The sequence below is a fragment of the Scyliorhinus torazame genome, chromosome 8 (assembly GCF_047496885.1).
Source record: "Scyliorhinus torazame isolate Kashiwa2021f chromosome 8, sScyTor2.1, whole genome shotgun sequence".
Taxonomy (NCBI): Eukaryota; Metazoa; Chordata; class Chondrichthyes; order Carcharhiniformes; family Scyliorhinidae; genus Scyliorhinus; species Scyliorhinus torazame.
In genome coordinates, this window is record NC_092714.1 from 150516914 (window position 1) to 150543884 (window position 26971).

Here is a 26971-nt window from a genome sequence, read left to right on the forward strand (position 1 = left end):
TGATATGATTTCATAGGATGCGAGTACTGGCAAGGGAAACATTTATTGTCTATCCCTAATTGCCATTGAGAAGGTGGCGGTGAGCCGCCTTCATGAGGTACTGCAGTCCATATGGTGTAGGTATAGGCACTGTGCTGTTGGGAAGGGAGCTTTGGATTTTGACCCAGTGACAATGAAGAATCGGTGATTCATATAGTTTCAAGTCAGGAAAGTGTATGAATTGAAGGGTCACTTTCGGATGGTGCTGTTCCCTTGTTTCTGCTGCCCTTATTCTTCTAACTGGTAGAGGCTGCAGGTGTAGAAGGTGCTGTCAAAGGAGGTTTGGTGAGTTACTGCATTGCATCTTGTAAATGGTACACATGTTGCCACTATGTTAGAGGGTCATTTTATGACACAGATGGAGGCTATTTGGCTGATCAAATACATGCTGGCCCTCCTGAACAAGTCTGTCCCATTCCTCTTGTTCAATTCCCTTGGCCCTGCAGGTTTATTTTCTTCAAGTGCCCATCCAATTTCCTTTTGAACTCATTGCTAGCAGGAATTAATACTTAAGGTAATGGATGAAGTGCCGATCAAGCAGGCTGCTTTATGCTGGGTGGTGTTGAGCATCTTCAGTGTTGTTGGAGCGGCACTCATCCAAGCAAGGAGAGAGTGAGACACGATCAACTTGGCTGGAGACGAAGTTGAATTCAAACTGAGGCTTTATTAGTGTCTGAAGTGTGGCCTCCTACAGCAGCTGACGAAATGGCTGCTAGCTGAAGGCCACGCATATCTATGACCCGGCTCCTGGGCGGAGCTAGCATGCAGGGGCCCAGGTGAACCTGTAGTGCAGGTTCTACCGTACAACCCCTAATGTAGGAACACAGTGGTTTACCACAGAGAGTATTCCATCACACTCCTGACTTCTGCCATGTAGATGCTGGACTGGCTTTGGGGAGATAATATAATCTGCAAAGCAATTTTTTTTCGACTAATAGCAAAACGATGCACCATATTACATACTTGATATAATTGCGAAAAGTGTTATTTGTGGTGGATTTCGATTGGATTGTAGCCGGCGAGTTCCCCATTGCTATCTAATGCCACTTAGTCACTTTTTTGGGCCCTGGGAAGTTTCTCACTGGTTTAGCCCACACTTAGGATTTTTTTCAACAGTGGGGAGCTGAACTCCGAGATCGGGCCGCCATTTTGAAAGGGTGCCCCAATCTCTATAAATGAACTAGTGGGTCTCCCATGTCACTACCCCCCCCCCCCCCCCCCAAACACACACACACACACACACACAAATGGGCATTACCCCATACCCCCAAGTAAGGGCACTCTGCTGTGGGGTCTCTGGGGGATCCCCTCTTCAGGCCCCCCATACTCCCTTACTGACCCCACATCAGAACTCCCACCCATCACCCCCCAACCTCCAGAGGCCCCTTCCTATCTGCCCTGAACACCCCACACTTCATAACACCCCTACCCTCCTTGGGCCCTGACCCTTGGCAGTGCCACCCAGGCACCCTTGCACTGACACCCTGGCAGTGCTCCTGCCAGCTTGGCTGCGCCAAATGGGCACCTTGGCAGTGTCAGCGTAGCATGTCAAGATGTCAGCCTGGTAGTACCAAGGGAGGGGGGTGGCGGGAGCTACCCTGCCCTGTCCCTGGCCACCAAGGGGCGTCCGATGGCCTGGGAGACTTCCTGGATACCTTTCCGCCTAGTCCATGTTTGTGTGGACCAATACTGAATGGCATCCGGCTGGGAACTCCCTGGGAAGGCCTGTGGATCCCAGGAGGCTGGTAGATACTGGGTAAGTAAGCCTTAAGTAGGTTTAAGGCCTTCTTATGTGAGCGCGGCTTGGTCCTATCCATTGTGGGCGGGTTCCTGATCCTACACTTTGTGAGATTTGCGTAGATTCTGCGAGGCTTCGTGGCTGTCAGGAAGCCTGAGGGAAGCTTCACCCAGGACCAGCAAGCCAGGTAGTGTTCCATTGGGGCGTAATCTGGCTGGGAGCTCGCGACCGTTGTTTGAAATGTTTTGTTTGATGGCTCTCTACCCCTGTCCTGCCCTGCCCTGCCCATTCCCACCAAGCCCTTGGTGTTATCCTATATATATTTGAATATTTGGTATATTTAAATCAATTTGATGGAGGCCAATCATCTCAGCTCCAGCACATCACTACAGGAGTTCCTCAGGATAGCTCCTGGAACCAGCCATCTTTAGTTGCTTCGTCAATGATCATCCCTCCAACAAAGACCAGAAATGGGGATGTTTGCTGATGATTGCACAGTGTTCAGTACTATTTGTGACTCATAAGATACAAAAGTAGCCTGTGTCCATTGCTGCAAGGTCTAGCTGGGCCAAGGAACATTCATGGCATGGTGGCACAGTGGTTAGCACTGCTGCCTCACAATGTCAGGGACCCGGGTTCAACTCCGGCCTTGGGCCACTGTCTGTGTGAAGTTTGTACATTCTCCCCATGGATGCGTGGGTTTCCTCCGGGTGCTCCGGTTTCCTCCCTCAGTCCCAGTCCAAAGATGTAAGGGTTAGGTGAATTGGCCATGCTAAATTGCCCCTTAGTGTCCAAGTTAGGTTAGGGGGGTAGGGAGAAGTGGTTGGGTGAGCGGATATGGGTAGAGTGCTCGTTCGAAGGATCAGTGCCGACTTTATGGGCTGAATGGCCTCCTTCTGTACCGTAAGGATTCTATGCCAGGCAATGACCATCTCCAACAAGAGAGGATCAAACATTTCTGTGTTAAATTTCATCTGCCATGATATCCAATAGCATACCGTCGCTGAACCCTAGTTGGACCAGGCATACTGTGGCTACAAGAGTACATCAGAGGTTCTGTCACCGTCGCCAAGACACAATTAGGAATGTGCTGGAATATTCTCCACTTGCCAGGATATGTGACTCCAGGAAATTTCAAGAAGTTCGGCGCCAGCTAGGAAAGATCAGCCTGCTTGAATAGCCCCCATCCACCACCTTCAACATTTACTCCCTCCACCACCAACGCAAAGTGAGAGAGCAGTGTTCATCACCTTCAAGATGCACTGCAGCAACAGCTCAACAACACTCTTTAGAAAGCACCTTCCAAACCTGCCACCTCTATCACCTAGAAGGTAAAGGGTAGCATGTGAACACCACCACCCACAAGTTCCCCTCCAAGCTACACACCATCCTGACTCGGAAATATATCATCACTGTCACTGGCACAATGTCCTGGAACTCTCTCCTGAACAGCACTGTGGGTGTACCTACCCCGGTGGATGTATACAGGAGTTCAAAAAGGTGGCTCACCATCAACTTCTCATCTCAGTGACAATAAATACTGGCCAGTGACACTCACACCCCATGAAAAAATAAAGAAAATCATGACCTCAAGTTTTGGATTCCAAGTTTGATGTATATATCAATTTTCAAAATGTGTTTGTAAAGTGCTACATAATAGATGTATCAGCAAAATTAAAGCCAATGGGATTAAAGGGACAATGGCAGCATGGACATATAATTGGTTAAGGGGCAGAGAGTAGGGGTGAATGCCTTTTTTCAAGCTGGGGGGAGGTACACAGTTTTCTGGGATCAGTATGAGGACCACTGTTCTTTGTGTGGTAATGACCTGGACTTGGGTATGCAGGGCATAATTTCAAATTTCTAATTTAAAAGCAGATGATGCAAAATTCAAAAAATCGTGTAAACATTGTGGTGGATATGTAACAGAGTTAAAGAGGCCTTCAACAGCCTGGTTAAATTGATTGACACATGGCAGATGAAATTTAACACAGAAATGTGAAGTGATACATTTTTGGTCGGAAGAATGAGGAGATGTGATATGAACTAAATGGTACAATTTTAAAGGGGCGCAAGAACAGAGACATAGGCAGGTGGAAGCAGAAGTAGGCCATTCAGCCTCTTGAGCCTACTTTGCCATGCGTGGATGGACATACACAAATCTTTGAAGGTGGCAGCACAAATTTGGAAGACTGTTAAAAAAGCATAAGGAATCCTAGATAACAGAGGAATATGGTACAAAAGCAAGGACACTACTATGAAGCTTTATGGTCCATTGGCGAACCACTGGTTAAGCCTCAGTTGAAGAATTTTAGGCACCGCACTTTAGGAAGGATGGCAAGGTCTTTGAGAGAGTGCATACGAGATCTACCAGTTTGTTTCCAGGGATGATGGACTTCAGTTATCTGGAAAGACTGGAGAAAACTGGCGTGGTGTTCTTCCTAGAGCAAGGAAAGTTGAGGGGAGATTGGCAGAGGTGTTCAAAATCATGACTGGTATTCATAGAATCACAGAATTTACAGTGCAGGAGGAGGCCATTCCGCCCATTGGGTCTGCACTGGCCCTTGGAAAAGGCACCCTACTGAAGCCCACACCTCCACCCAATCCCTGTAACCCAGTAACCCCACAGAAACCTTTTGGACACTAAGGGCAATTTAGCATGCCCAATCCACCTAACCCGCACATCTTTGGACTGCGGGAGGAAACCAGAGCATCTGGAGGAAACCCATGCACACACGGGGAGAAGGTGCAGACTCCGCACAGACAGTGACCCAAGCCGAGAATTGAACCTGGGAACCAGGAGCTGTGAAGAAACAGTGCTAATCACTGTGCTACCGTTTACAGGGAATGGGAGGATGGGAGATAGAAAGGAGAGAACAGTCATGTGTGGAGGAGACAAAAGATGAGGGCTGCACTGGTAGAGGGAGAGACACGGGCCGCGAGTTAATGGAAACGTTTCTAAGTGTGTTAGCGAGCGAGATCTGCCGCAAGCTTTCTGCGCTTCGCCCTGCGATGCCGTCACCGGTATCAAACGTTAATTGGTCCATTTAACGGGGCTCCACGGGCATCAAGCTGCAAATGACTGTCTCACTGGCTGATTTGCCGGGACTGTGCTCGCCAACACTCCGCTAACATGGGAGAGCAGCACTTAAACCAATTCTTCAGAGCAAACCCCACACAGCTCGCAGCCAATCCACAGAGGAGACCAGCCTCACGATTCAGAGCTGCCGACCTGGCAAGACTGTTGGACGCAGTCAGGATCAGACAGGATTCCCGAGGGTCTAGGAGGGTCAGGCCCACGCAGCCAGTGCTGCCTGGGTGGAAGTGGCAGTGGCGTCGGCTCGGGAAGCGTGACCAGGTGGACCGGCACCCAGTGTCGTAAGAAGATCAATGACTTTCACCGGGCAACACGGGTGGGTTGGCACCGGCGCCCTGGCACTGCCCTCGGCCGCCCATCCGCCTTCCCCCCCCCCCCCCCCCCCCCAACAAGCATGCACCTGGCATCACCCCTGCCTAGCACCATACCATGCCCCTGTCTCTTGTCCAGCAGTGCCGTCCACGCCGCCTCCCCCATAGTCCACATCTCGCTCCACCGCCCCAACCCTATGATGAACAAAGCGTGCGGCTCATGATGCACCGACTGTGTCCCTGCAGGAGATGTTGGTCTTGATGCACCGACTGTGTCCCTGCAGGAGATGTTGGTCTCCAACAGATAGGAGAGTCCCAGACAGGAGGAGAGAGCACCAGATATCCGAGTTCCCACCCCCTACAATGAATGGGTCCTGGAGGTCGCGGAATAGCCAAGGACAGATCTGTGACTGACGTAGAGGTTGGCGGATGGCGTTGAGGTGAGGATCCAGTGGACCCCACCCAAATGACCTGTCACATGTAGGTTGTTAATCCCATACAGAATGACCTATCCCTCCCACTGATGAGCCATGTCCATTCTTCCGCAGGATCTCCATCCGACGGTGCCGGGCAATCTGGGGTGGTTTCCCCCCATGCCTCCCATGAGAACACCTTGGATGGGAGCTCTGAGGAGACCACCCTACTCGCAGCAAAGCTGTGATCCTCACCCTCCACCAGAGCAGAAACACACCCCCGGTGGGCGATAGCAGTGGGACAGGCTTCTGGGGCACATTCTGGTGAGCACCACACAGTTGCTGATGCTCATCAGGTGGAGACAGGAAAGCCCAGGCAAGATAGCAACGGGAGGTTTGCTGGATCCCAGGACCCAGCTGGGTCCTAGACAGACGCTGAGCCTCTGGACCAGGTATACCTGGAGCTGATGCAGTCGATATGGTGCGGCCGTGATATTTAGAGGAGATGTCAGCAACAATCCAACAATCCATCGCCGATTGGAGGAGTCCCAGAGGCCCTGGAGATAGCGCTGGCAATGAGTGACACCTAGGCCAACACTGCTAGGGTGGCTACTGCAATAAAGAGCCTGTAGCATGATGTCAGCAGCATGAGTGGAGGTAATGGCTATGGCTCAGCGCCTCGACAGCATGTACCAGTCGCTGGGGAGTGTGTCTCAGTCCCATGTGGACCTTGAGTAGGTGCTGCGGGATCTGTCCCAGTCTCAGGTGGGCATTACCGTGGCACTCTAGAGCATGTCCCGGTCGCTGAGGGACGTGTCCCAGTCACAGGTGGGCATTGCCGGGGTGCTCCAGAGCATGTCCCAGTCACTGAGGAGCATCGCCTCGGGCGTCATCGCCATAGTGCAGACTTTGGGGAGCCGTCAGGGCTGGCAAAGCCAGATGACCCAGGGGAAGCCGGGGCTCGATCCAGGTTAACCACAGGGCCCTTTGGGCACCAACAGGGGGAGGGCTGCTGGGTGCCACCCGGAGCCACCCTACGAAGTGGTGGTGCAGCCCCCAGCTCCCCTGAGTTCCACCCCCTTAACAAGGAAGCGTCTCAGATTCAGCACCCGGAACAGGTGGCGTGATGGGGTATGTGCCGCCGGCAGTGACCCGGGGCCCTCCAGCCCCAGGGCCCTCACAGGACATCCACCAGGGACATTGAAGGCCACAGGACATGATAGGCAGCAGGCTATCTCCACCTTTGATGTGCATCCTGGGGACTCACCTGGGCGCCGTGACAGAGCACAGAAGGCTAAGCAGGTTGAGGGTCCTCTGAGAGAGCACAAGGGGAGGGCTGGGAGAGGGTAAGGCATGGATGGGTGCATTGGGGAGGGTGTGGGAGGGATGAGGAGAGTGGGGCAGCACCATCAGGGGATTGGGGCAGTTGGGGACACGTGTTCTCCACCCCCCTCACCCCCCCCCCCCCCCCCCCCCCCCCCCCCCCCCACCCCGCCCCCCTTACCCAGGCACACCACGCGCAGGCGATGGGTGTGCGCGAGTACTCAGGCAGACAGGCAGGGGTCAAACTGTGGCATAGATTGAGGGAGCAGCAGAGCTCAACTCTCAGCGGGTTATCATCACCCCACTGTCATCAACAGTAACCCGCTGACAGTGCCGACACAGTCCCAAACACCCTGGAGTGCTGTTACACAGACCCTGCGAGGGTATAGAACATGGTGGGGAGGGGGAAAAGGGAGGGGGGGTAGGGAGAGGGCAGGGAAAGGGGAGGGGGAGGGGGAGAGGAGACAGGAGGGGGAAAAGGATGGTGAGAGAAAAGGGAAAGGGATGGGGAAGGGAAAGAGGGAGGGGGAGGGAAAGGGGTGGGATGGGGAAAGGGGGAGGAGAAAGGGAGAGGGGAAAGAGGGAGAGGGGGAAGAGGGAGGTGGAAGGGAGCGGGATAGGGAGGGGGAAAGGGAACGGGGTGGGGAGGGGAAAGGGAAAGGGGTGGGGAGGAGAAAGGGAGAGGGCTGGGGAAGGGAAAGAGGGAGGGGAGAGGGGGAAGAGGGAGGGGGAAGGAGCGGGGATGGGAGGGGAAAGGGAATGGGGTGGGGAGGGGAAAGGGAAAGGGGTGGGGAGGAGAAAGGGAGAGGGAAGGGAAAGAGGGAAGGGGAAGGGAGGGGGAATGATGGAAGAGGACAGGTCCTATATGAAGCAGGTGAAGATGAGGGCCTCCCTGGCCCTCTGGACTTGCCGGACCTTCGCTGCTGCCCCCTGTCCTCTATCCTCTGGCTGGCCCTGTGTAATATAGAGTTAATTCAGTTTTCTTCAAGTCTTACCTTGTTATAAGTCCTGTTACAACTTAATGCTATTCTAACAGTTTTACTATTACAGTATTAACATTAACAACATTCTCGCTATCACATCTCTCCCTTCAAGACCTTGAAGTTAGATGCTCGGGCAGACTGGAGGATTATAAACCCTTTCACATCTCGTTTGCCATTCTGTCAGGAGAGTGTTAAGTTCTGGTGGTTCTCGTTCTTGTTGTTGGCCTGGAGATTGGACTGGTATTTGGGTTTGGTTTTATCTGTTTCTTCCATTGCTTGATGCTAAACCACACCTGGTTGTTACTCTTGATCATTTCTTGTGCAGTGGACAAAATTTGTATTTGTCTCCTTGGTGGTGTTTTGTCATCTGGAAGCTTGCTGAGGCTGAGGGAGAGCGTCCCTGTGGTAAGAAGGTCGAGTAGCATGCTTACCTCAGCATTTGCGCACCAACAACAACAAAAGCAATCAGGTTTCAGCATCGCTTGTGGTTTTGACAGGCTGGAAGTTGCTGTGTGTGCACAGTGACTGGTGTGTCTACCGACTGTACCAACATTGTAGTTGGAGGTAGAGGCTCCTCAGACTGTTGATCCTTCTCTGGCACCACTTCTACCGGAGGTGCTATAGTCATTCTGTGTGCGGAATGTTGGTCTGACCATTGGGGACTTTCCAGGATATGGAATGACGATTGACAAAACCAGCTCTGCAAAAACAGATGAGAGATCGCAGGTGAAATTAGATTCTGAATATTTTAGTGTTTGAGGACTCAAGATTGTGCTGTTCTGGCCAACTAATGACTGTGATAGTCTTGCCATCTTCCGCCAGCTGCTCAGAAGAGAGAGCAGCTGATTGTGGGCGATGTACATCAGCTCAAAGATTTGTTTGTTATCATACATCAGTGGTTCAAAGGTCATGCCGATGACTGGGAGTTGAATAACTCCTGCTCCATACAGTGGAGTGTCTGTCTTTCAAATCCAAAGGCATTGGACCATGTTTCCTTGTCTGACAGAACTGCCACACTATCACTTGAATCTAATTTAGTATTTGTTAGATGACCATTAATCAGGACACTAGCACTCCGTAACGAAAAATCACACTCTGATGACTGGGCAATCTTCTGGATCTTTGCTCTCATCCTCGTGGATTACCTTTGGGATGTGTGTGCGGTGCTGGGACTTTGACTTGCAGAGTTTACCAAAGTGTCCCTGTCTGTTACAGTGGAAGCATTGGGCTGTACTCACAGAACACTGATCTCTCTTGTGAAGGCAGTTTACACCACAGCACTGGTAAGGTCGCTGTTCTGGGTGGTTCAGGGAAAGTTCTGCTTTCCCTGACTTGGGTAGTGTGGTAATACCAGGTATTGCGGTACCTGAGAGGTGGATGACCATTGGCTAGACCCAGGAGTCTACCATTGGCTGATGTACATAGCTCCATCCTGAGAGGCTACGTTTGGTGTATGCTTGATCATTTAACTGCATCGTGCTGCAGTCCGTGTTACCCCAGGGTGAATAACACGACATGATACCAGGAATGGCTACTGCTTCTAAGTAATTTACCTTCGAAAATTCACTGACGGCCAGCAACTGCCTTCCAGCGGCATGGAAAGGATCCAGGCACCTCCACAATTCCAGATCTCCGGGAACCTTGGTGCCAACTGGCGGGTCTTCAAGCAGAAATTCAGTCTATACCTTGAGGCCTCGGGCCTTGAAAGTGCGTCCGATGCCCGAAAAATCGCGCTGCTACTGTCGACTGCGGGGGACCAGGCCATCCAAATCTTCAATTCGCTCACTTTTGCCGACAGTGAGGACAAGACCAAGTTCCAGACCGTTAGCCAAATTCGACAGTCACTGTGAGGTCGAGCCGAGCGAAAGCTTCGAGCGTTATGTCTTCCAGCAGCACCTACAGGGTAAGGATGAGCCTTTCCAGTCTTTTCTCACTCATCTTCGCATTCTAGCGCAATCCTGCAACTACGGTGACACCGCTGACTCCCTCATCAGGGATCAGATCGTGTTTGGCGTCCACTCCGACGCCCTGCGGGAGCAGCTCCTAAAAATAAAAAATATGACCCTGCCAGTGGCCATCGAGACGTGCAAAGTCCACGAACAGGCGAAAAGTCGCTATTCCCGCCTTAAGTCAGCAGAGCAGGACAAACTTGCCTCCCACGAGGCTGAGTGTGTACAGGCCATCGCCCGAATGCGGCGCCTGAGCATCGATGAAGGCGGCCATTTTGCGCGCCTTTCCAGGGATCCCACGCATGCGCACCACGGTCGGGAGAACGAAGCGGCTGAAAACTACACTGCGCAGGTGCGAGAGGCGGCTGACCGCACTGCGCAGGGGCGACAACGCACCGGGTGTCACGACGTCGATGTGATGACGTGCCCCAACTGCGGCACCGCCCATTTAAAGCGGCAATGCCCTGCAAGAGGCAGGGGATGTCTCAACTGCAAGAAGCTTGGCCATTATGCGGCTTTGTGCAAGTCTGCACCTCCGATCGCGGGCCAGCGATCCCTGTTCCAACGCAGACGTGTTTGAAGTGTGCAGCAAGGGCTGCTGGATTTGGAACCTGATCCCGTCACGGATCCAGAGGACGACTGCCCGGAGTCCCCATATCGAGTGGGCATCATCACCATGCATGACAAGGCCTCCTCGCATTCAGCAACACACACACACCCATCCTCAATCTGGATTATGCGGACGAGTGGCGTGCCACAATACAAGTCAACGATTGTAGCATCCGGTTCAAGCTGGACACCGTTGTGCTTCGGCCAATCTAATATCCCAAGCAGATCTTGCTCGTATCCAAAGGCAGCCAACAATTCGTCCGCCGGCCTGCCAGTTGCTCGACTACGATGGAAATGCCATCACTGCGTTCGGGTCACATGCACCTGTCACCTGCATGTATCCAACAAGGCCATCAAGGCCACTTTGCGGTTTGACATCGTCAAGCCCGGCAAGGCTTCTCTGCTTGGTGCCCATGCATGCAAGCTACTCCATCTCGTCCAGCGTGTACATGCCATTTCCTCTGCCAATAGCACTCTTCAGGCCGACATTGAGGAGCTACTATTGCAATACCCGGATGTATTCAGTGGGATGGGTACGCTGCCCTACCGTTATAAAATTCTGTTCCGGCCTGATGCCACGCCTGTCATCCATGCGCCACGCCGGGTGCCGGCGCCCCTAAAAGACTGTCTAAAGGTGCAGCTGCAGGAGCTCCAAGCTCAGGGAATAATATCCAAGGTGACGGAACCAACTGACTGGATCAGCTCGATGTTCTGTGTCAAGAGGCCCTCTGGAGAACTGCGCATTTGTATCGATCCCAAGGATCTGAACCGCAACATTATGAGGGAACACTACCCGATCCCGAAGCGGGAGAAGCTGACGAGTGAGACGGCGGATGCCAAATTCGTCACGAAGCTAGATGCATCGCGTGGCTTCTGGCAGATACAACTGGACAAGTCCAGCAGGAAGCTCTGCATGTTTAATACACCCTTCGGCAGATATTGCTACAACCGCATGCCGTTTGGTATTGTTTCGGCCTCCAAAATCTTTCATCGAATAATGGAGCAAATGCTAGAGGGCATTGACGGTGTGCTGGTCTATGTTGACGACGTCATCATATGGTCCACGACCCCGGAGGAACATATTTTTCGTCTGCAACAAGTCTTCAGGCGCATACATGCCAATGGCCTGAAATTAAATAAAACCAAATGCTCCTTTGGCATGTCGTCAATTAAGTTTCTGGGTGACCAGATCTCCCAGCAGGGCGTGCAACCAGACTCGGACAAAGTCAAGGCCATCAACACAATGAAGACCCCAGAGGACAAGGTCCTCCACTTCCTGGGGATTGTAAATTTTTTGGGGAAGTTCATTCCCAACCTCACGTCACACGCCACGGTCCTCGGGCACCTGGTGAAGAAGTCCATCACTTTCCAGTGGCTCCCCGCACATCAAGCAGAGTGGCTTGAGTTGAAAGAGAAGCTAACCACTGCTCCTGTTCTAGCTTTTTTTGACCCAGCGAGAGAGACTAAAATCTCCATAGACACCAGCCAGGACGGCATTGGGGCAGTGCTCCTCCAGAAGGATGACACCTCGTCCTGGGCCCCAGTGGCCTACGCATCAAGGGCCATGACCCCCACTGAGCAACGATATGCTCAAATAGAGAAAGAATGCCTGGGCTTTCTCACTGGCATTGTGAAATTCCACGATTATGTCTATGGTATCCCAACCTTTACAGTAGAGATGGACCACAGACCCCTAGTGCACATTATACACAAGGACTTTAATGACATGACACCCAGGCTCCAGCGCATTCTCCTTCGACTCTGCAGGTATGATTTTGAACTGGTTTACACACCTGGAAAGGAGCTAATCCTGTCGCGTGCCATCACCTTGCCATGTGAGCAGGTAGACGTCATGCACGACATCGAGGCGCAGGTGAAACTGTGTACCAGCACCCGACATCCGACGAATGACTCGTCATCATTCGAGAAGAGACCGCCAAGGACCTTTTTCTGCAGCGGGTCATACATCACCTCATGAATGGCTGGCAGAAAGGGCAATGCCCCCAATACTATAATGTAAAGGATGACCTAACTATTGTCGAGGGAATCCTCCTGAAATTGGATCGCACCGTCATCCCGCGCAGCCTCCAGAGCTTGGTGCTCACGCAGATACACGAGGGACACCTCGGTATTGAGAAGTGCAGGCGCAGGGCCCGGCAGGCTGTCTATTGGCCCGGCATCAATGAGGATATATCAAACATGGTCCTCAATTGCGCGACCTGCCAGCGCTTCCAGCCAGCTCAGCCCAAAGAAACGCTCCAGCAGCACGAGATCGTGACCTCTCCGTGGTCTAAGGTCGGAGTTGACCTTTTTCACGCCAACGAGTGTGACTAGGTCCTGATAATTGATTACTTCTCCAGTTACCCCGAGGTAGTGAAACTGTCTGACCTAACATCCAGGACTGTCATAAAGGCCTGCAAGGAGGCATTTGCCAGGCATGGAATCCTGCTCACGGTATGAACGACAACGGTCCCTGTTTCTATAGTCAAGAATGGTCCAACTTCGCAAAGCAATACCACTTCCAGCACATTACCTCAAGCCCGCATTACCCACAATCTAATAGGAAGGTCGAAAAAGGGATCTATATCGTGAAGCAGATGCTCTGTAAGGCTGCAGACTCAGCTTCGGACTTTAATCTTGCTCTTCTGGCGTACAGAGCAACTCCTCTGTCCAACGGTATGTCTCCTGCACAGCTCCTTATGAATCGTAACCTGTGGACGACTGTTCTGGCCATTCATGTACGTGACCTGGATCACCTTCCAGTGCTGCAAAAGATGCAGCAGATCAGAACCCGGCAAAAGCTGACATATGATGCTCATGCTACTGATCTGCCCATGCTCTCTCCGAAGGACGCTGTTCGCGTCAAGTTGCCTGGTGGAGGCTGGTCAGCTCCAGCTGTTGTTGTTCGACAGGCTGCTCCCAGGTCGTTTGTGGTTCGCATCGCTAATGGATCTATTGTCCGGCGCAACAGAAGGGCACTACGCAAACTTGCCGGCCCACAACCGGATCTCACATTTCCAGATGTCGTTCTGCCTTATCCGGACACCTCGCTCCCCAAGGCCACCAATCTGGCTGCATGCCAACCTGTCAAGACACCATCATCCCCGCTGCCACCTCGCAGGCGGTCCACAAGAATCCGACGACAGCCCCAACGACTGGACTAATAAATAGTTCCTTTGTATATATACTGTTATGTTTCTGCACGCTAGACATCTTACATGTACATATCCATTCACTCACCAATTGTTCTATATAGTTTTATAAATATGTTGTATATGCTCTAAGCAGCCGACAAATTTTTTTAAAAAGGGGGGATGTCATAATATGCATCCATGCACATCATGAGGTAAAAGCAGGCAGTGACAGACACCCAGGTGAGCCAATCAACATACAGAACAGAACACGACCAATCACCAGACAGAACACCAGAGGGGGGCTTCCAACTATAAAATACACGAGGCATCAGCACTCTGCCTCTTGCCACTGGTGACAACTGTAGTGACAGTCAGGGTGTACAAATCATTCAACACCTTCTACATGTGGATCAGAGCTAGCCTGGTCTAGATAGTTAATGCTAGTTGACTTAGAGTAGTAGAGAGTCAACCCACAGGCAGCTGCGTGCTTCGTTACAGAAGTTCAATAAATTTAATTGAACCAACGCCTACGTTTGGTGTATGCTTGATCATTTAACTGCATCATGTTGCAGTCCATGTTACCCCAGGGTGAATAACACGACAGGACTTACAAGAAGGTTGCAACCGAATAAAACCTCTTCCTTCCTTCTTTATAGGCTCCATGCTCCTCTGTCACCGGAACTTTTTCATTGTTTTTTTTCTCCTGGTGAGTTTTCTCAGCACCTGTAGTTTCAGTTGGAAGTTGGGTTCAGTGTAGAATATGTGAATATTTCCTTCTTCTTAGTTTTTCAGCATTGTTGTGAGGGTGAGGGTTTTTACTCTGATGCTGTCACCTTAAAGAATCCTGCTTCAGACACCATCAAATGGGCTTTGTCTCTTGAGTACATTAACAGCAAGTCTTTATTACCAACTTATCCCAATGTACATATTTATAGTAGAGGGTATAGGTATGAAGCTGACTCCAGTCTGGGCCTTTGCCTATCTCTGACCATCTCAATACTGGCTCTGGGCCATGTGCCTTCTTACATCAGTGTGGGCGGTATTTTACTCAGTCCCACATCAACCCTTTGCGTACCAGACCCTGCTACTTCAATTGAGAGAGCAGATGTTGGTTTCATGCAGAGTTAGTAGATTAAGTGAGTGCAATTACTGCAATGCTCCAGTAATGCCCAACACAAACTGGAAGAACAACACCTCGGGCTGGATTCTCCGTTATTGGGACTATGTCCCCTGAAAAACTGGCGTGAAAGGGCCACATATTCCTAGCCCTGCAGGAGGCTATCAGGGACCCGGCATTGATCTAGCAGCTTTTGCTGCAGCTATGGACCCCTACATTTCCGGGTTGGAGGCCGCGCATGCACATGGTGGTGGCCTCCAGCGACCGAGCCGTGCATCATGGCAGATTCGGACCACCGAGCTGGACCCTGAAAGTAAACCCCCCCATCGGCCGCGCTCCCGACCCTGACCACCCACACAAACATTGACTGGTATAAGGCCCCCCCCCCCCCGCCCTCAGACTGGCCTGCCCCAGACCAGGGAGGCCACGGACCGAGTCCGCAGCCGCCATGCTAGTTTCCCGTCTGGTTGGACCACATTTGATCCATGTCGTCGGGACTTCAGCCGGTCGGGGGGCGGAGAATGGCGGAGTACGCCGATTTTCAGGGCCAACAAAATCGGGGAACCGGCGCCAATCCCGATTCCGTGCTGGGAAATTGATTCTCCACCCCCACGCTGGCCACAATTTCGGCGGTGGGGTGCAGAGAATCCAGCCCCTCTTCTCCCAACTAGGTATGTTACAGCTTCTATATTGAGTTTTATTTTTCGACAATAAACTTCCCCCTCCACCTTAACACCCCCCCCCCCCCCCCACCTTTTGGAGTTTGTTGTCCGTTGTTTTATTTAACTCATTGGCCTGCCCCATACAACCCCACCCTCGCTCACTTGGCCACCTGTTCCTGGCTGCTTAGTTGCTCCCATTAACAGATTCTGCTATCTCTCATTCCTTAATGGCACCATTAACACTCCTATGTCTTATGTCCATGACAAACTTGTTGGTGAGCTGCCTTCTCGAGCCGCTGCCATCCCTGAGGTGTAGGTATACCCACCGTGCTGTCAGGGAGGAACTTCCAGGATTTTGACCCGGTGACAGTGAAGGAACGGCGATATGTTTTCAAATTAGGATGGTGAGTGACTTGGAGGAGATCTGCCAGGTGGTGGTGTTCCCAGATATCTGCTGCCCTTGTTCTTCTAATGGTAGTAGTTGTGGTTTTGGTAGGTGCTGCCTTACTGAGATCCTGTAGTGCATCTTGCAGATGTTACAGACTCATTTACACTTCTCCTTTGCCAAAATCCCTATTTATGTGTGAGAGCAGATCTTGATTTTAAATGTGTGAAATATGTGCAAGTCCTTTCTATAAACATTGGTGTAAAAGTGAGGGTTGCTTTCTTTGATGCTACATAACTGGTTGTTGGTGAGAATTATATGTCGAGCATTGCTAGTTTAGAGTTTTTGTCAGGAAGTCAATGCTAAAATCTTTCTCATGTTTTTCTTCTTCCTTGACAATTTCAGGCACGGTGCGCATCTACGACTTTGTGAGAAATAAAACAATGGCCATTGTGAAATACAGTCAAGGTGGAACAGCACTAGTTTGGGCACCTCTTGTGGTATGTGCGGTCACACTGCAGTTGCTTGTTACTACTAAGGGAACAGGTAGCCTTCTCAAGTTTAAAGATGGGAGATGGTAACGAATTTGGCAAGAATGCACTGGTGGTGTGGTGCATGCCTGCAACTTTCTTACAGATTCAAAGTGCATCCCTGGAAAATGTAGGCTGAAATTTGTATGAGAAAGACTCATAATGGGGCAAATCTTCAACTTGGAACATTGGGCATCCAATTGGATTGGAGCCAGCCTCTTGTTAAAAATCATGGCTGGGATTCTCTGGTCCCCCAGCCGCTTGTTTTTCGGTGGCATGCCGTTCGCTCTATACTCCCGTCACTTGTCAATGGGATTTCCCATTGAAACCACTCCACGCCATTGCGAAACCCACAGGCGGGGGTGAACTGTCAGCGGGAAAAGTGAATCCTAATGACTGGAGAATTCCGGCCTATGTTTCCTTACCTCTCAAGATTTTCTGTCTCTCCGTTTTCTCTCCATCTTTCCCTATGGAATAAATTCAACAGCCTTCAAAACTTGGCATGGTAATCGCAGTGAGGGATTAGCCCGCACCAATTAACTGCAACACAGGCTACATACAAATGTCACACTGCTGATTGTTTTTAAATGATTTCAGCATCCATCCAACACTAAATATTAGAGACCATCACATATCGGATTGAGTTCATACCTGGTTTCGTGGATTGTTTTCAAGTTTAACAAGTGACTGGGTCCCGGAAACAGGAGAAGCACTAAGGACCATAATTTTCTTTTCCGGGTCATGACTGGTGCCTTTGTACAGGAAAGGAGAAATGCCCTGTATGTGCAGGAGACTATCTAGATAAACACTCAGAAAACAATGGGATCAGATAGCCTTGGAAGGCAATGGGATCTGATAGCCATGGAAAGTAATGGGATCAGATAGTCATGGAAGACAATGGGATCTGATAGCCACGGAAGGAAATGCCAGTAGTTAAGTCCCAAGGAGTTGGATGTTGTGCCCCAAGAAGTTCAATTGCCACATAAGTGGATGAGTTTTCAAATGCTACTTCCTACCAACTGCACCCCTAACTTCAAACACTGTTCAACTTGCCACATCCGATCATTCACTTATTGACAATCTCGCTCGCTCAAACTGACGTGCGTATGCCGCATTACACCCTGACACACTTGGCACCACCTCACATTCACACCTCAAGGCTTGGATATCCAGCTATTCAACCATGACAGCTACATCAGCCTGGCAGATGCACAGCACTCGTTGGCACATTTCCCTCTCTTTTACAGATTAGGATGGTGCACAACCAGAGGCAGCAGAAAATAACTAGAGGGCAACTATGTCTACATATTCTGATCCTCATGGAGGAGTTAGTGCCCTCTATACCGGAATGCCCATGAATGGGGAGACAGTGGCATAGTAATCATAACATTTCTACAGTGCAGAAGTAGGCCATTTGGCCCATCAAGTCTACACCGACCCTTCGAAAGAGAATCCTATCTAGGCCCATTCCCCCTCTCGTAACCCCAGCTAATCTTTGGACACTAAGCGGCAACTTAGCATGGCCAATCCACCTAATCTGCACATTTTTGAACTCTGGGAGAAAACCGGAGCATGCAGAAACGGGGAGAAAGTGCAGACTCCACACAGTCATCCAAGGTCGGAATTGAACCTGGGTCCCTGGCGTGTGAGGCAGCGGTGCTAACCATAATGTCACTGGACAAGTAATTCCAGGAACATGCATTCGAATCCCACCATGGCAGCTGGTGGAATTTAAATTCATCTAATAACACCTTGAATTGAAAGTTAGGCTGGAATTCTCTGGGGAGGGGACGGGGGAGAGGGGAGGAGGGGAGGGGGAGGGGGAGGGGTAGGGATGGGGGTGATGAGGGGGGATGGGGAGGAGGGGCGGAGGGGGGAGGGGGGGGGACGGGGAGGGGGGGGACGGGAAGGGGGAGGAGGGGGGTAGGGGGAGGAGGGGGGGAGGAGGAGTGGGGGGGGAGGGGGAGTAGAGGAGAGGGGGAGGAGGGGAGGGGGGGTGGGGGGGGAGGGGGAGTGGGGGGAGGGGGAGTAGAGGAGAGGGGGAGTAGAGGAGAGGGGGAGGAAGGGGGGAAGGAGAGGGGGAGGGGGGGGAGGGGAGGGAGGGGAGGGAGGGGGGAGGAGGGAGGGGGAGGGGGAGGGAGGGGGGGAAGGGGGGAGGGAGGGGGAGGGGGGGGAGGGGGGGGGGTATCAAACTCGGATCAGAGAATCCTGGCCTTAATCTCAGTAATACTGACCATGAAACTATCATCAATTGTAAGAACCCATCTGGTTCACTCATGCCCTTTACGGAAGGAAATCTGCCACTTTTACCTTGTCTGGCCTCACATGTGACTCCAGACCAACAGCAATGTGGTTGATTCTTAACTGCCTTACGAAATGGCATAAAAAACTAATCAGTTCAAGGGTACTGAGGGATGGGCAACAAATGCTGTCCTTGTCAGTGACACCCACATTCCATGAGAGAATGAAGAGGTAGAGGTACTAAGCCATCGGAAATGAGGGTATCCTCATACTTAATGCACCTTTTCATATCCCATCGCCCTCTCATCCCACACTCATAGAATCTTAGAAAAGTTACAGCACAGAAGGAAGCCATTCAGCCTATCTTGTTCATGCCAGCCCTAGGACACCAGGCTCTTTCTAATGCCACCTTCCTGCACCCGGTCCATAACCCTGTAGCTTACAGCACTTATGGTGTAGATCCAGGCACCATTTAAAAGAGTTTAGGATCTCTGCCTCCATCAGGGCAGCGAATTCCAGACTCCTACTACCCTCTGTGTAAAAAAAGTTCTTCCTCATGTCCCCTCTACACCTTCTGCCACTTATCCTGAATCTATGTCCCCTGGTTCTAGAATTCACCACCAAGGGAAACAGTTTTTTCCTGTCCACTCTATATCTTCCCCTCATAATTTTGTACGCCTCAATTAAGTCACCATCAGCCTTCTTTCTTCCAAGGAAAATAACCCCAACCCATCCAATCTCTCCTCGTAGCCACACTTTTCTAGCCCTAGCAACATTTTTGTAAACCTCCACTGCACTCTCTCCAGAGCAATAATGTCCTTCCTGTAGTGTGGCGACCAGAACTGCACACACTATTCCAGTTGTGGCCTCACCAGTGTTTTATATAATTCTAACATTAAATCTTTACTTTTATATTCTGTGCCTCTGCCAATGAAGGAGAGCATTCCATATGCTTTCTTAACAACCGTGTCTACTTGAACTGCTGCCTTTAGGGACCTGTACACATGTACGCCAAGATATCTCACTTCATCTACCCTCTTAGTATACTCCCGTTTATTGTGCACTCCCTACAACTGTTCGACTCCCCTAAATGCACAACCTCACGCTTCTCTGTGTTAAATTCCATTTGCCACTTTATCACCCAACTCCATCAATTCATCCATATCGTTTTGAAGGTTATAGCTTTCCTCAACACTGTCCACTCAGCCAATCTTAGTGTCATCTGTAAATTTCCCAATCATGCTCCCTACGTTCACGTCTAAATAGTTAATATATAACACCGAGCCATGTGGAACACCACTTGAAACAACATTCCAATTGCAAGAGCAGCCATCGACCATTACACTTTGTCCCTGTTACTCACCCAAATTTTTATCCAGTTCACCACATTGCCGAGTATCCCATGGGCTTTCATTGTCTTGACCAATCTGCCATCTTTTAAAAAAATCTTTATTCTTGTCACAAGTAGGCTTACATTAACACTGCAATGAATTTACTGTGAAAATCCCCTAGTCGCCACACTCCGGCACCTGTTCGGTTTCATAGAGGGAGAATTCAGAATGTCCAATCCACCTAACAAGCATGTCTTTCGGGACTTGTGGGATGAAATCGGAGCACCTTGAGGAAACCCACGTAGAAATGGGGAGAACGTGCAGAGTCCGAACAGTGACCCAAGCGGGAATTGAACCTGGGACCCTGGCGCTGTGAAGCAACAGTGCTAACCACTGTGCTACCATCTGGGACATGTCAAATGCCTTGCTAAAATCCATGTACACCACATCCACTGCACTATCTTCATCAACCCTTCTTGTCACTTCCTCAAATAATTCAATCAAATTTGACCTTCCTTTAAGAAATCCATGTTCACTATCCCTAACTAGTCCATGCCTTTCTATGTGACAGTTAATCCTATCTCTCTGGATTTATTCTACTAATTTGCCCATCACTGACGTAAGACTAACTGGCCTATAATTGTTCAGCATTTCCCTCGATTCCTTATTAAACAATGGAACCGTGTTTGCATTTCTCCAGTCCCCCGGTACCTCTCCTGTGTCCAGTGAGGCTTGGATTTTTTGATTTACAAGCTGCAGATGGTGTCAGCATGAACCTCCTACTTTCCTTCCCTCCACCACAGACTTACCCTGGTGCCTTTTCCTTTGGCCAAGTGTGCAACCTGATTAGCCAATGGAGGACCAGCAAGGAGACAGTGAATGTGAAGATACAGCACGGTCACTCACAGTCACCATCTCAGATATTGATATTGTGTCATTTAGAGGCTAGAATAGGGACAGGAACTGCATGTGCTGAGCCACCGGCATGGGAGCGGGGCAGGGCTTGGGGGAGGGTGGGGGTGGGGGGGGGGAGGGGGGGGCGGGTGGAATTACAGATACCAGCTCGCCAGAGGGCGAGGTTAAACAATTTCTGCTGCGGAGGACTCAGATGGACACGTCAATGGGCCAATCGACAGTAAGGCTGAAAGGCATGCACAATGAAATGCTTGGTGCATTGGGAAATCTGCCAGAATGCCTCTGGTCATTGTGTTTTTTTGAACTATTTTTATTTGCCATATTTTCATCATTTTCACCATACAAAGGAAAAACAAGAACAACCCCAACAATATATAAAAAGAAACAATCCCACCCAAAGCCAAGAAACGGCATCCTCCTCCCCCCGATTTTGCACCCCAACAATCAATGGTAACCAATTCCCGAAAGTGCATAACAAACAAACCCCAACGATTATAGAACCCCTCCTTCTCCCCCCTCAGCTCAAACTTCACCTTCTCCAGGGTCTAAAACTCCAGCAGTTCCCCTGCCACGCTGAGGCACAGGGTGGAGAGATTGACCTTCACCCCAACAGGACTTGCTTACGAGCGATCAGCAAGGCGAAGGCTAAAACATCCGCTCGCGCCTGCAACTCGGGCCAATCCGACACCCCGAATACAGCTTCTAGGGGACTGGGCTCCATATCCATATGAAAACCCCCCGAAATTGTGCTGAATAACATCCTCCAAAATCTTTCCAGGTTCAGGCAAGACCAAAACATATGAACATGGTTTGCGGGGTTCAGCCCACATCGCTCACAGTCATCCTCCACCCCCACAACAGCCGACTCATCCTTGCTTTTGTGAGGTGCGCCCTATGTATGACTTTCAGCTGTATCAGTCCTAGCCTCGCACACAAGGTCAAGGCATTCACCCTCCGCAACACCTCACACCACAATCCCTCTTCTATCGCCCCCCCCCGTAGCACCTTCCTCTCCCCGCTTTGCCTTAATCCGCTCCATAGACACCAAAACAAACCCCCTCTCCAGCCTTCCCACTGACAGCACCGCCTCGAGCAACAAAGAGGCTGGCTCTATCGGGAAGGTCGGGAGACCTTTCTTGCGAAATCCTGAACCTGCAGATACTTAATCCCTTCCCCCTGTGCCAGTCCATACTTCTCTCCAAGGCTCGCCCCTCAAGGAACAAATCCTTAATTTCCTTGATTCCTCCTCTCATCCCTTCTCCGAAATCTCACATCTATCCTCCCAGCCTCAAACTCATGGGGCGGGATTCTCCTTTCCGGGGACTAAGTCCCCACGCCGGCGGAAAACCGGCGCGAACCACTCCGGCGTCAACAGCCCCCGAAAGTGCAGAATTCTCCGCACTTCCAGGGACTAGAAGGACGCCGGAGGGGTTGGCGGCGCGCCAGCCGGCGCCGAAGGGACTGCGCGAGTCCGCGCACTCGCCAAAGGGCCTGCGTGATCCCGCGCATGCGCGGAACCGCCGGCGAGTTCTGGCGCATGCGCAGGGGCTCTCTTCTCCGCGCCGGCCATGGCGGAGCCCTGGGGCCAGCGCAGAAGGAAAGAGTGCCTCCGGGGCACAGGCCCGCCCGCAGATCGGTGGGCCCCGATCGCGGGCCAGGTCACCGTGGCCCCCCCCCCCCAGGGTCGGATCCCCCCGCGCCCCCCCCGAGGACCGCCCCAGCCGACTTAACTGCCAGGTCCCGCTGTGTGGGACCATGTCGAATCCACGCCGGCGGGACTGGCCAGAAACGGACGGCCGCCCGGTCCATCGGGGCCTGGAGGATTGCCGGGGGGGGCCGCTGCCAACGGCCCCCGACCGGCGTGGTGTAAACCCCGCCCCTGCCCGAAAACCGGCAGCGGTGAATACGGCAGCCGGCATTGGGGCTGTGGGGCGGGATTCACGACTCCCCCTGGGGATTCTCCGACCCGGCGGGGGGTCGGAGAATCCTGCTGATGATTTCCCCTAATTGGCATCCTCCCTGACCCAGCCACCAGCTTAAAATGTTGCTTGAACTGTCTCCAAATCTTTAATGTCACCACTACCACCGGACTCACCGAGTACTTTCCTGGAGCCATTGGAAGTGACGCCATTGGCAGCGCCAGCAACCTGACCCCCTGTACGAGCCCATCTCCATCTTAACCCACTGGGCCTACCCATCCTTACTCCAGCCCTGCACCTTCTCCACATTCGTAATAGTACAACATGTTTGGGAGGCTCAGCCGACCCCCCCCCCCCCCCCTCCCCCACCTGGCGCCCTCTTTGCAGGACCACCCTCCTAATCCTGGCTACCTTCCCTCTCCCCAGACAAACGAGATCACCCCCCTGATGAAAGACTTTGATAAAAAGACCGGCAGGCATTGGAATAAAAAGAAGAATCACAGCAAAACGTTCATTTTAATTGCCTGCACCCGGCACACCAACGACAGAGAGAGGTTGTCCCACTTTGACAGATCGGACTTCACCCTCCCAACCAAACTAGTAAAATTATATTTTTTGAGTCCTCCCCAATTCCAGGACACCTGCACCCCAAGTACCTAAAGTGAGTTGCCGCCAAACAGAATGGCAGCCTCCCCCCTCCGCGCGCCCCCCCCCCCCAACACTCCTGGCTGGGAGACCATAAAATATTTGTTCTTGCTTAGTTCAATTTGTACCCCAAGAACATCCCTAATCTTTGAAGCAGCTCTATTATACTCCCCACCAATGAGCTCAGTTCCGAGATATACAATAGCAGATCAACGGCATATAAGGACACATTATGTTCCCCGCCCTTCCGCATGTTCGAACAGCTGTCTTCCATTCACAAACCCTGTCACTTCTCCCCAATCACCTTTGGAAGACATCCCTCCAACCTTGACGCCAGCACATTTGCCAATATCTTGGCATCTACATTCAGTAGGGATGTGGGCTTTTATGACCCACACTCCACTGGATACATGTCCTTCTTTAGCAGCAGCGAAATTGAAGCCTGCCCCATCGTTTGCGGCAAGACACCCTTGCCTATCACATCCTCAAATATTTCCACCATTAGCAGCGCCAACATATCCTTAAATTTCTCATAGAATTCAACTGGGAACCCCATCGCCTTCCCTGCCTGCATCCCCCCCAATCATCTCCTTCACCTCCTGCTCCCCACCAGGCCCTCCAAGCCTGCTCTATCCCCCTTAACCAGCCTCAGATACTCCAACCCGTCCAGGAACTCCCTTATCTCCTGCTCCTCCCCCGGTGGCTCCAATCTATATAAATCGTTAGAAAACTCGTCAAATACTTTATTGATCTGCTCCGGGCCCACCACCAGCGTCCTCCTCTTATCCCGTCCCTGAACTATCTCCTTCGCCGCTGCCTCGCTCCGGAGCTGGCCAGCCAACATACTGCCCTGCCTTCTCCCCGTGCTCGGAAACCGCGCCCCTCACCCTTCTCAACTGGTGCACCGCATTCCCTGTGGACAACTGGTCGAACCCCGCCTGCAACTCCTCCCTCTTGTCCAAGAGACCCAGGTCAGGGTCCCCCAAATACCTCCCATCCACCTCCAGAATCTCCTCTCTCATTTTTTGGCGCTCCTCTATCTCCTCCTTGTCCACCTTTGCTTTAAACAAGATCACCTTCCTCTTCACCACTCCCACCGTCTGCAAAACCTTCCCCGTGCAATTAAACCCCACATATTCCTCGATCACCTTCCCAATCTTATCACAAAAGCTCCGGTCTGCTAACAACCCCACGTGCATTCTCCACTCTGGCCATACCCTTCTCCAAAACCACATCCAACCAATACGGAGCATGGTCCAAAATCAATATTGCTGAGTACTACAACCTCCAAATCCCAGCCAATAGTGCCTTCCCCACCAGGAAAAAGGTCTATCCCCGAGTAATCCTTGTGTACCGGGGAGGAAAACAAATATGCCCGTTCCCTTGGGTGTAAGAACCTTATGGGTGCACTCCTCCCATCTCCCTCAGGAGCCCAGCCAGTGCCTTCGCCCCTCCTGACTGGGCCAGCGAGCGTGACTGAAACCTAATTTCCTTTGGTTCCTGCACCCTATTCCAATCCACCCCCCCACTATTAACTCGGGGGCATCGAAATCCAGGATGGCACCCAGTACCCTTTTCACAAACCCCACATCATCCCAATTGGGGCCATACACACTCGCCAGTGCCACCAACCTCCCCTATATCACCCCCATCACTATCATGTACCTGCCCCCCTGGTTCGCCACCACCTTCTCCATCTGAAACATCACCCTCTTGCCCACCAATACTGTTACCCCCCCGTCGAGCCTTGCTATCGAACCCCGAGTGGAAAATCTAACTCACCCAATCCTTCCTAAGCTTCACCTGATCCTTCACCCTCAGATGGGTTTCCTGCAGCATCGCCACATCGGCCTTTAAGCTCTTTACAAAGAACAAAGAAAAGTACAGCACAGGAACAGGCCCTTCGGCCCTCCAAGCCTGCGCCGACCATGCTGCCCGTCTAAACTAAAATCTTCTACACTTCCGGGGTCTGTATTCCTCTATTCCCATCCTATTCATGTATTTGTCAAGATGCTCCTCAAACATCACTATCGTGCCTGCTTCCACCACATCCACCAGCAGTGAGTTCCAGGCACCCACTACCCCCTGTGTAAAAAAACTTGCCTCGCACATCTCCTCTAAACCTTGCCCCTCACACCTTAAACATCTGCCCCCTAGTAATTGACTCCTCTACCCTGGGAAAAAGTCTCTGACTATCCACTCTGTCTATGCCCCATATAATTTTGTAGATCTCAGGTCGCCCCTCAACCTTCCTCGGTCCAGTGAGAACAGACCAAGATTTTCAACCTCTCCTTATAGCTAATGCCTTCCATACCAGGTCACATCCTGGTAAATCTCTTCTGCACCCTCTCTAAAGCCTCCACATCCTTCTGGTAGTGTGGCGATCAGAATTGAACACTATACTCCCAAGTGTGGCGTAACTAAGGTTCTATACAGCTGCAACATGACTTGCCAATTTTTATACTCAATGCCCCGGCCAATGAAGGCAAACATGCCGTATGCCTTCTTGACTACCTTCTTCACCTGTGTCGCCCCTTTCAGTGACCTGTGGATCTGTACACCTAGATCTCTCTGACTTTCAATACTCTTGAGGCTTCTATCATTCACTGCATATTCCCTACCTGGATTAGACCTTCCAAAATGCATCACCTCACATTTGTCCGAATTAAACTCCATCTGCCATCTGGCCGCCCAAGTCCCCAAACAATCTAAATCCTGCTGTATCCTCTGACAGTTCTCATCGTTATCCACAATTCCACCAACCTTTGTGTCGTCCGCAAACTTACCAAACAGACCACTTCCATTTTCTTCCAAATCATTTATATATACTACGAACAGCAAAGGTCCCAGCACTGATCCCTGCAGAACACCACTAGTTACAGCCCTCTAATTAGAAAAGCACCCTTCCATTGCTAGTCTCTATGACCTAGCCAGTTCGGTATCCACCTTGCCAGCTCACCCCTGATCCCGTGTGACTTCACTTTTTGTACCAGTCTACCATGAGGGACCGTGTCAAAGGCCTTACTGAAGTCCATATAGACAAGATCCACTGCCCTCCCTGCATCAATCATCTATGTGACCTCCTCGAAAAGCTCTATCAAGTTAGTGAGACACGACCTCCCCTTCACAAAACCGTGCTGCCTCTCGCTAATACGACCCCTTGCTTCCAAATGGGAGTAGATCCTGTCTCGAAGAATTCTCTCCAGTAATTTCCCGACCACTGACGTAAGGCTCACCAGCCTGTAGTTCCCTGGATTATTCTTGCGACCCTTCTTAAACAAAGGAACAACATTGGCTATTCTCCAGTCCTCCGGGACATCACCTGAAGACAATGAGGATCCAAAGATTTCTGTCATGGCTCAGCAATTTCCTCTCTTGCCTCCTTCAGTATTATGGGGTAGATCCCATCAGGCCCTGGGGACTTATCCACCGTAATATTTTTCAAGACGCCTAGCACCTCGTCTTTTTGGATCTCAATGTGACCCAGGCTATCTACACACCCTTCGCCAGACTCAACATCCACCTATTCTTTCTCTTTGGTGAATACAGATGCAAAGTATTCATTTAGTACTTCGCCCATTTCCTCTGGCTCCACACATAGATTCCCTCCTCTGTCCTTCAGTGGGCCAA

At 51.3% G+C, this 26971-nt stretch overlaps 1 protein-coding gene across 2 annotated transcripts in view; it reads left to right on the forward strand.

The window, feature by feature from the left end:
• Window positions 1-26971, forward strand: part of LOC140428191 (cilia- and flagella-associated protein 44) — a 371239-nt gene that overhangs the window by 109516 nt on the left and 234752 nt on the right. For both annotated transcript variants that reach the window (XM_072514361.1, XM_072514362.1), the window contains one exon: window positions 16166-16260. In XM_072514361.1, the coding sequence (XP_072370462.1) occupies window positions 16166-16260 (95 nt within the window). The remainder of the gene's footprint in view (window positions 1-16165; window positions 16261-26971) is intronic.